The 10737-nt window shown below is 47.6% G+C and overlaps 1 protein-coding gene across 1 annotated transcript; it reads left to right on the top strand.

The window, feature by feature from the left end:
- The first annotated feature begins 359 nt into the window (after positions 1–359).
- On the top strand, positions 360–4043 carry Fam25a (family with sequence similarity 25 member A). The gene is made up of 3 exons (XM_036199777.1): positions 360–455; positions 1729–1791; positions 3851–4043. The coding sequence occupies exons 1-3, from the start codon at positions 383–385 to the stop codon at positions 3982–3984; spliced, it is 270 nt and encodes an 89-aa protein (XP_036055670.1). The 5' UTR covers positions 360–382; the 3' UTR covers positions 3985–4043.
- Positions 4044–10737: the final 6694 nt, after the last annotated feature.

The following is a 10737-nucleotide window of genomic DNA, read 5'->3' as shown; positions in this document are numbered from 1 at the left end:
TAGTAGGCTGGAGGCCTTACCATCAGATAACACATCAGTGCTCCGTCTTGGAGAACACAGACCTTTTTTCCCCAAGCACTACCATCTCACAGAGCACTCAAACTGCTGTGGGGACAAGACCTGTCCAGAGCTGACCTCTCTGGTTCTGCTAGCTATCTGTCTCTATTTCTCAGGGCTCCTAGTAGAGCAAGGAGGGGGGCTCATTGAGACAAGGGTAGTACTGGGGTAGCCCCACCCAGGCTCTGAACTGACTCATCTGCTCAGCTTCCTAGTGGCTAGGGAAGGGCTTGGTGCCCTGGAGCCTGGCGGGCCGTCATAGGCATGTATAAAAGCAGGCTAACCCAGTCCTGGCACTGTACCTGACACTCACTGCTGCTGTACGATGCTGGGAGGCTTGGGGAAGCTGGCGGCCGAGGGCCTGGCCCACCGCACTGAGAAAGCCACTGAGGGAGCAGGTAAGGGCTGGGGCTTTCTACCTGCCCAGAAGCTGGGGGCAGATTTCCCTGGGCCTTTTGAAAGCTGTTATCAGTAGGCAGGCAAGAGTCTTGGGGTAGACTGAGACCGAGGCCCATCAGGAGATAGCAGAGTTGGGGGCACAAAGGCTGGACTAATTGCTCACGGTAGAGACACTGCCCAGCAGGCTTCCTATAGGGACTCGCTCCTTGACCCAGCCTGAGCCTGCTTGGAAGTCAGGAGGAGGCCAGCCCTGAGGAGGCTCCAGGAGGCAGGCAGAATCCAGGTGCTGGTGGCTTAGGTCCTTCTGTCTGGAAGCCTAGAGGACCTTTTACGTCAATATTGCTTATTCTAGGGCCTGAGTGTGTAGCTCAGTGAGAGACCATTTGTCTATATAAGGCCCTGGATTTTTTTTTGCAAGAACTATAAAACAAAATGAAACAAAAATTCTGTCCATTTTGATTAGTCTATGCAGAAAAAAAGGTGGATTTTAATTTTCATCATACTTCAAAGCTTTAAAGGATTTTTAAATGAAACTATGGAGTCTGGCCCTGTTCAAAGTCTAAAAGGACGTTTCTGTTTCTTCCAAGAACTTAGGACATGGTATTGCCAGCTGAGGTCTGTTGCTACATGTGGCAGTTCATGAGTCCCACTGTGGGACATAGGTGCAAAACTGCGTCAAGTGTTCTTGCTGTTCTCTTTGGAGACAGATCAGCATTTGTTTCATTTTTAACTCCACAACTGGATCTTCTTAATCTTAATACCTTCTTAATCTTCCAGCCTTTTGAGCTGTGAGGGACCTGGCAGTGGAAGGAAGGTCGTGTTAGGGACAGTTCTGTCTCTCAAGTCTTTGGGTCCTAGCATGCTCCCGCCAAAACTCTCCAGAACTCAGAGGTGGGCATGGACTCCCTCTCCCAGGAAGGGTTGTCTAGAGGAGCTTAGCTTCTCTGGAGACGGACAGATGCAGCTAAAGCAAGTCAGTCAGCTCTTCCCGACAGATGTGGCTGACAGACAAACACACCTGCCTTGCCTCAGGTTTCCGGGTGGCACAAGGTTGTTCTAGTTATCCTTGCCCTTCCAGGCTGAGGGGCGTGGGGGCATTGTGTGTCTCCAGGAGCCAGGCATCTCGGGGTCTATGAAGGGGTTTCCTTAAGCTGTCTCCCCTGACTGGGGCAGCACACCAGAGTCTTCCCTTATTGTCTAGAGGCATCCGGGGCATTGTGAGGGGAAGTGGTTGACACACACCTTCACTCTGACTTTGCCTTTTCTGTTCAGTTCACGCAGTGGAGGAGGTGGTGAAGGAGGTGGTGGACCACGCCAAGGAGGCTGGAGAGAAGGGTAAGGCTGATTTGTTTGAGAGGAGGAGAGAAGGGAGGGGGAAAGTGGGGAAGAGCAGAGGGGCGGGATGCAGCTCAATGGTAGAGCACTTCCCTAATGTGTGGAGTGGTCGCATTCCCAGCACAGGAAGGGCGGGAGAGAGGATGACCTAAGCCGGCAGGGAGACACAGGGCGGAAGCACAGGCTCTAGGGCCAGTCCTTTCCTTTCCTTTTCTTTTTTTTTGAGCTGAGGATCGAACCCAGGGCCTTGCGCTTGCTAGGCAAGCGCTCTACCACTGAGCTAACTCCCTAACCGCAGTCCTTTTCTGGCTCAACCAGAGCCAGCCCTGGCCCAGATGTAGCATCCTCTCAGCTGAGCTGCAATTATCTGTACATCCCGTATGCAGTTACCTGTGCAGCTTGTACCTTGTGTTAGGGCTCCATCTAGGCTGTTTTCTCTGTGCAATGTTAAGAGGACAAGGCCACAAAAAAGGGACGGGGCGCACATAGGGACACAGCAATTAAAATAGACAATTATGTGTTTTAATACATATTTGTGTAAAAGTTTACTGTGTATGTGTTATGCTGTGAGTAGAACTGTGTATAAACATATCTCACTCCAATCTCTATAGCAACATAGGGTCCAGCTGGGTGAAGGACTTACATTTAAACATACAAATACATTAAACTGTGTAAGCTCAAACAGCTAAAATGAAATGCCATACATTCAAGGGCTCATAAACAGCAGAAATTGACTGTTTCTACAGTTGGGCACGGTGGATCATGTCTGTGATCCCAGAACTAGGGAGAATGAGGTGGGAAAACTGAGTTTGAGGCTAGCCCAGGTTATGGAGTGAGCCCAGCCTGAATTACACAGGGAGACTTTCACTCAAAAAGGAGGAGGACAAAAGAAGGAAAAGAAAGAAATGTGTTATTCTTGGCGCTGAGGTCTGGGGGCCTCCGTGGCAGTAGCTGGCATGTGGTGAAGCTGGCTCCCAGCTCCCATGTGGACCTTCTGCTGTGTCCTCACGTGGCTGAAGGCTTAGCTTGCTCTCCTGGGTGTGACCCCTCTTGCTCATGAGGCTCACCTAACCAGCACCACGGCTCCTACCTTTTCATGGCACAATCTTGAGGAGGATTACAACATGGAGTTTTGGGGACACAAAAATTCAGACCAAGGAAGTATCATAAAAGACTTCAGCAGGGGCTGGAAAGATGGCTCAGAGGTTAAGAGCACTGACTGCTCTTCCAAAGGTCCTGAGTTCAATTCCCAGCAACCACATGGTGGCTCACAACCATCTGTAATAAGATCTGGTGCCCTCTTCTGGCCTGCAGGCAGAACACTGTATACATAATAAACAAATAAATCTTAAAAAAAAAAAAAAAGAAAAAGAAAGAAAAACCAGATAGCCGGGCGGTGGTGGCGCACGCCTGTAATCTCAGCACTCAGGAGGCAGAGGCAGGTGGATCTCTGTGAGTTCAAGGCCAGCCTGGTCTACAGAGTGAGTTCCAGGACAGGCTCCAAAGCTACAGAGAGAAACCCTGTCTCAAACCCCTCCACCCCACCCCAAAAAAAGAGACTTCAGCATAATCTTTAAAAACAGCAACAGCAAAACAACACAGTAGTCATAAAGAAAATATTAGGTCAATGTGTCAACATGAAACTTCACAATTTTACACAAGAGGGCAAAAGAGAGGAACACAAAAAGCAAAGCAAAATGGAAGTGAAGTCAGAAGCAAGGCCATAAACTTCTTTGATGAAGTGTTCAAGACAGAAACTGTAATCCAACTTGCCAATCAGCATAAAAATGGTCAATGAAACAAAGATGCAGTCTCCAGAAAAAGTGTAAGTAGCCAGGTCCCCCATGAGCTGTCTTAGCTGTCTCACCCAAACTTGAAAGAATGGAAGTTGTCAGGAAGATCAAACCACACTGCACTTCAGTGTGACGGGGGTGCTCTCCCTTTGCCCCCTGGGAGCCGCGCCACGGTTGATCCCTATGACGGCCTCATTCCTCAGGCCTGTCCTGCTGGAAGCAGTGGGTCGCTTATCCCTACAACTTTCTTTTTCTTTTTCCAACAGCCCTTGCAGATGCCCTAAAGAAAGCCCAAGAGTCAGGGGACAAAGTGGTGAAGGAGGTCACTGAGAAGGTGACCCACACTGTCACCGACGCCGTTACCCATGCCGCGGAAGGCCTGGGTAGACTGGGCCAGTGAGCTTGCACACCACCATGCCCGGCCCTTCATGGATGTCAATAAAAAGCATGAAATGTGAACAGAGTCCTGAGTTTACTCCTGTTTGGATGGAAATCCTAGGCTAAGTGGTTTTTTTGTTGTTCTTTGTTTTATTTGTTTTGGACACAGGTCGTATATGATGCAGGTTGGCCTGAACTCACTTGCTGTGTAGCTGAGTCTGACCTTAAACTCCTGATCCTTTTGCCTCTAACTCCTGAGTGTGGGATCACCAGGAATGGCTAAGTGGTTTTTAATGGAAACACTGTATCTTGTTAGCTTCTCCTCTGCCGTAGAGGAGCATCCAACATGGTGGGTACTTGCCACCTCTTGTGGTTCCCATCCAATAAATCAGGTGAGGAATTATCTTTCCAGCAAGCAGTCCTTATGTGCGTGTGTGTGTGTGTGTGTGTGTGTGTGTGTGTGTGTGTGTGTGTGCCAGTAGACCAGGCTGGGGGACCAGCAAGCCCCAGGGATCTGCCTGTCTCCACCTCTGCAGCACTGGGAATACAAGCTTGCACCTCCACCATGGCTGTTTTAATTTTAATTTAATTTAATTTAATTTAATTTAATTTAATTTAATTTCTTCTGGAGCTGAGGACCAAACCCAGGGCCTTGCGCTTGCTAGGCTGGCGGCGCTCTACCACTGAGCTAAATCCCCAACTACCTTAATTTTTTATTTTAATGTGGGTTCTGAGGATGGAGCTCGGGTCCATGATTGCACAGCAAGCCCTTTACCTAGGGAGTTCTCACACCTTGAACTGCCAGCCCTCTCCCAGCCCTCTCTCCCCTTTTCTTTCCTTCTCTATTTGTCAAATGAACCTAGGGTTTAACAAGCACTATGCCTGCTCTCTACCATGGAGCTCCATCCCCAGCCTCTGCTGCAGGTGTGCAGGTGCTCAGAAGGCCAAGTGCACATCTCCTGTAGCATTCTTTGGTTTTCCTTGCAATGGAGGGTACAGAAGCCAGTTTGGTGGAAGATATCCACGGCTTGTTTATGGAGGCTCCTGGTGGACTCAACCAGGACACATGTGGCCAAGACATAGGTAGTGGGTGGCAGTGACCCTCCTTCCTTCTCTCATGAGCAATCAGCCCCTTACAGTTCAAATAAGTGTGTGGAGGACTGGATGCTGGATGTGGTGGCACACCCTGTAATCTCAGGGCTTAGGTGCTGACACAGGAGGATCAGGAGTTCAAGATCAAGCCTCAGCTATGCAGTGAGTTTAAGGCCAGACTCGGTCTATAAACAGTGTGCAAGTAGACAGATTTAGACGTTTTGGAACAGAGGCCAGGTGTGATACTACATGCTGTAATTTCCAGTATTTGGGAGGTGGAGGAAGGAGGCTGAATCCAAAGCTAGCCTGGGCTACATGAAACCCCGAAAAAAGACAGGGGCTGGGGACAAAGTGGACAAAAGCTGGACAAGTGTGAGGCCCTGAGTTTGAACCCCCAGCATCCATGTTAAACACCTGGGTATGGAGCAGAGATGGGTGGTCCTGGGATCTTGCTTGCCAGCCACTCAAGCTGAATGAAATGATGAGCTCCAGGTTCAGAGAGACCCTGCCTCAAAAATCAGGGTGAAGAGGGGTGGAGAAAGATATCCAACATCAACCTCTGGTCTCCAAAATGTATGGGCTAGTGTACATGCATACATATGTGCAACATGCATTTATGATACACATACACATCTTTGGGACCATAAATTTAGAGAAATCCTGTGTAAAACTATGTTTTTGTTTTGTTTTGTTTTACAAGACAGGGTTTCTCTGTGTAGCCCTGGCTGTCCTGGAAATAGCTCTATAGACCAGGCTGGCCTCAAAGTCATAGAAATCTGCCTGCCTCTGCTTCCTGAGTGCTGGGGTGAAAGCATGTCCCACACCATGCCTGGCTCTGGCTCTAAGATTTTATCTTGCTGGAAGCTATTTGCTCTTAGCAGAAATGAAGAGAAAAGGTCAAAGAATAAACCAGTTTCGTGCCACACTTTGGCCCTTCTGGAACTGTCTTACAGATTTCCAAAGGCCAGCACTGGAACGTACATTGTCTAGCTAGTGCTGAACTTATCTGGGTTTGGCTCCTGAAGACTTTTGAAACTTCCCCAATCCAAACCCAAGCTTATAGACCTAAGGACACTATGAGTGGCAGACATGGATTGGAATGGTCTCCTCAGGTGTGTAAAGCTGCCAAAAGGGGAAATGCAGACTTACTATTACAAGTTCATGGTAGCAAGAGCATGGATAGCGAGACGGAAACATTGGAAATCATCAGAAATCACTCAGGTGGCAAATTGTGCTGTTCACAAGGCTTTCCACACAACATGGAGATGGTGCCTATAAATTCTACTGAACTGTAAGTTACTCAGTCAGGGAATGGGATCTGTGTCTGGAAAGCTACCATCTTTGGCTAACAAATGCTGCCCGATAGAGGAAATGGATTGAACATGGCTACTGAAGAGGAAGGGCTAGGGATGTAGCCCAGTGGAGGAGGGCTTGCTGCAGACAAGCAAGGTCCATGCCCAGGCTCAAAAACAGCTAGAGGACTGTAAATACATTATGTCCAAGTAAATTAGTAAATAACAGTGTATAAATGCAGAACAAGTTCATTTTTCATAAGGCAAATGACATAATCATTATAAGAACAACATAAAAATCTAAATAGCTTATACCTGATAAAATATTGACCGTGGTCCTCTCTGTCTGTGGGAATATGAGAAATTCTTACTTTAGCACTGTATACTTCTCTGATTTTAAGAGGTAACTAATGCAGTTGTTTTAAAAGTTTGGTCATGGAGAGCAATATAAGCTTATTCAAGATTGTTCCCTAGTGAAGTACCACTGAGAGTTTGTTACCACTTGGGAAGAGCGAAGGAGCAGCGTTCAGAAGCAGAGCACTGTGGCTCTGTGGACATCCAGGGTGACTGAGGGCAAGATTTCTGCTGAACAGGCTCTGGAGGCCAGCTTGCTCTGTCCAACTTGCGTGGCAAGTTCTCATGAAGGTAGATAAACAATGAAATTGTTCTATCTCAGGCTGACAAGATGGCTCACTGGATAAAATGCTTGCTGAGTAAGCTTGATGGCTGGAATTCAATCCCTGCAACCCACATCAAAACACAGGAACCAAGTCCACAAAGTTGTCCTCTGACCTCTGTACGCACGCACCCCATGGCATGTGAGTGACCCTTCCCCATGGTAACAATAAAATATTAAAAAAAAATTGTCCCATCTCCAAAGAGAGTCAAAGTGTTGCCTACATCTGAATTCCCCTCCCACACCGCTGTTTCCTAGAACAAGCATCTTCCATGTTTTATTTTCTTCTAAGTGTACTTGGCAATGGGGGGCATGAAGTCAGTGTTACCAAAATCATAGTGGTGTCAGGAAAAACAATGTGCTGCAGATTTCTGCTTCCACTCCTGGTCACCCTCTACCCTCCCTGGTTTTACCAGTCTAGAAAACCAAAGGCCTGCTGTTAGTGAACATCTACAGTCCTGAAATTCCAGCATAGGGAAGCCTGAATTAGGACTGCCAAAAGTTCAAGGCCAGACTGGGCTATAAGAGTAGACCCTGTCTCAGAAAAGCTGAACAGCCTGGAAGACCCCTGGAAAGACAGAATGAAGTTGGAATTCTTTTTTCAAGACCTCATTTATCTGGGCATGGTGACATACACCTTAAATTCTAACACTCAAGATGGACAGGCAAGAAGATCATAAGTTTGTAGCCGGCCTGAGGTATGTAGGGAGACCCTATCTCAAAAAAACCAAAGGCTGGGGGTGTGGCTTAATGGTAGAGCACTTGCTCGCATGTGCCAGGTCCTGGGTTCCATTTTAGAGCACTACAGAAAACAAACAAATTCCTAAACTGTAGAGACTTGCCATGTTTGAGCTGTTCCCCAGTCTCCAGGAACACCCACCACCAAGCTGTCTTGACTTCTCCTGACTGCTCATGTTACATTAAGTCTTTTCATTGGGGGCAGTAGCTAAAAACACTTAGGCATCATCGTTTAAGTTGGTGGCTGGTAACAGTCTGAGCAAACAGGAAAAGAGGCTTTTATGGAAAAACTGGTAAGTGCGAGGTCTGCAGGGATGGTACATTCTAACTTACTTCTGTGATCTGAAAATCTGTTGTGCATGTGGTATAATATCCCTGAAAATGTGCAGGGTGGGGTGCAGTCCAGAGGCTGAGTACTTGCCTATCACACACTAGCTGCCATTTAAAAAATTTATTTATTTATTTATTTATTTATTTATTTATTTTTTTGAGACAGGGTTTCTCTGTAGCTTTGGAGCCTGTCCTGGACTAGCTCTGTAGACCATCACAGAGATCCATCCGTTTTTTTTTTTGTTGTTTTTTTTTTTTTAAAGATTTATTTATTTATTTATTTTGTATTCAGCATGTATGACTACAGGTTAGAAGAGGGCACCAGGTCCATGTGGTTGCTGGGAATTGAACTCAGGACCTCTGGAAGAGCAATTGGTGCTCTTAACCTGAGCCTTCTCTCCAGCCCTGCTGTTCGTTTTTAAAACTTGCCTGCATGTATTGTGCACCCTGAGTATGCCTGTTATCCACAGAGGCCAGAGATGGTGTCAGGATGGGAGTTAAGACAGTTATGACCTACCATGTGGGTCCTGGAATTGAACCCAAGTCCCTGGAAGAGCAGACAATGCTCTTAACTGCTAAGCCTCCAGCTACTATCCTTTTTTGTTTGTTTTTTCATTTTTCTTAAGAAATTTTCTTTTTCTTTTTCTTTTCTTTTCTTGTTTTTTGAGACAGGGTTTCTCTGTGTAGCTTTGTGCCTTTCCTGGATCTCACTCTGTAGACCAGGCTGGCCTCGAACTCACAGAGATCTGCCTGACTCTGCATCCCAAGTGCTGGGATTAAAGGCGTGCGGGACGGCCGCCGCCACCGCCACCAGGCAAGAGATTTTCTGCTCACTCTAATGCTATTCACAGACACCCCCTCCCTCCTCCCACCCTCCAGCCCTCTTTCCCAAGCCACCCCACATCCCCACATCCCCCAAATCGAGGTCTCCCATGGAGAGTCAGCAGAGCCCAGCACACTGAGCTTAGGCAGGTCCAAGCCCCTTCCCACTGCACCAAGGCTGTGCAAGGTGTCACTCCACAGGCACTGGATTCCAGAAGCCTGCCCATAGACCAGGGACAGATCCTGATCCCCCTGCCTGGGTGCCCCCCAAACAGTTCAAGCCAAACAACCGTCTTCCCTATCCAGAAGGCCTAGTCCAGTCCCATGGGGGCTCCACAGCCACCAGTCCACAGTCCATGTGCTTCTACTAGTGTGGCCGGTCATCTCTGCACGTCCTCCCATCATGATCTCGATATCACTCGCGTGCAGTATCTCTCCTCTCTCATCAACTGGATTCCTGGAGCTCAGTCTGGTGTCTGGCCATGGATCTCTGTATCTGCCTCCATCAGTCACTGGACAAAAAGGCTCTATGATGACATCTGAGTTATTTGCTAGGCTGGTCACCAGGGTAGATCAGTCCAGGCACCCTCTGGACCACTGTCATCAGACCACAGGGTTGTCAACCTTGTGGATTCCTGAGAACCTCCCCAGCACCCTGCCTCTTCCTATTCCCATGATGTCCTCATCTATCATGGTATCTTCCTCCCTGCCCTCCCACTCTGTTCCTGTTCCAGCTTGACCCCCCCATTTCCCCATGTTTTCATCCCCTACTCCTCGCTCTCTGCCCCCCCCCCCCCCCCCACACCCAGTCCACTCATGTAGATCTCATCCACTTCTCCTTCACAGGATCATCCATGTGTTCCTCCTAGGGTCTTTCCCTGTTAGCTAGCCTCTCTGGAATTGTGGGTTGTAGTCTGGCCATCCCTTCCCTCCCATTTAGTATCCACTTTGAGTGAGTACATACTGTGTTTGTCCTTCTAAGTCTGGGTTACCTCCCTCAAGATGATATTTTCTAAATCCATCCATTTGCCTGCAAAGTTCATGCTGTCACTGTTTTTCTCTGCTGAGTAGTACTCCATTGTGTATATGTGCCATATTTTCTTTATGCATTCTTTAGTTGAGGGGCATCTAGGTTGTTTCCAGGCTCTTGCTATTATGAATAATGATGATATGAACATAGTTGAGCATGTGTCCTTTGTGGTAAGATTGAGCATTCCTTGGGTATATGCTCAAGAGTGGTATAACTGGGTCTTGAGGAAGACTTATTCCCAATTTTCTGAGAAACCACCATACTGATTTCCAGAGTCAGCCTCTTTCTTTGTTTCTTTCTTTCCTTTTTTTTTTTTTTTTTTTGAGCTGAGGATCCAACCCAGGGCCTTGCGCTTGCTAGGCAAGCACTCTACCACTGAGCTAAATCCCCAACCCCAGCCTTATCTTATCTCTTGAGTTCACAGAAGGAAGTTAGTATAGCCTTTGGGTTGTTTAAACCGGTTGGCCACTCAGCAAGCTGTTAGGCTATTAGGAACACACAATTTTTAATGGGAAAGGTCTGGGTGGCCTACCACAGCGGTAGGTAGCAAGGTTAGGAATGGTAGCTGTGGTGAGGCACAGAAACTCCCCACCTTTTACCAGCTTCTTAACTAGTTGGCCAGACAGCCCTCGTGTGTCTGAGAGCCATTCCGCTCTGATCCACTCCTTGGAGTGCACTACGCTGTGGTTTTCAACGTCAGCTCAGATGTCATGCTTTGGGAATCACTGTTTAGGGAACCAGAAAGAGGCCCCGCAGTTCCCAGAGAGAACTTAATTTTTTTTTGTTTTTTTTCCA

This window comes from Onychomys torridus, chromosome 9 (assembly GCF_903995425.1).
Source record: "Onychomys torridus chromosome 9, mOncTor1.1, whole genome shotgun sequence".
Classification (NCBI taxonomy): Eukaryota; Metazoa; Chordata; class Mammalia; order Rodentia; family Cricetidae; genus Onychomys; species Onychomys torridus.
This window is presented reverse-complemented; position numbering and strand designations above follow the sequence as displayed.

Coding starts and splice junctions, on each gene's coding strand:
- Fam25a (XM_036199777.1), top strand. CDS start 383: ATGCTGGGAGGCTTGGGGAAGCTGGCGGCCGAGGGCCTGGCCCACCGC. Junction 456..1,728: donor GAAAGCCACTGAGGGAGCAG/GTAAGGGCTGGG, acceptor TTTTCTGTTCAG/TTCACGCAGTGGAGGAGGTG. Junction 1,792..3,850: donor CAAGGAGGCTGGAGAGAAGG/GTAAGGCTGATT, acceptor TTTTTCCAACAG/CCCTTGCAGATGCCCTAAAG.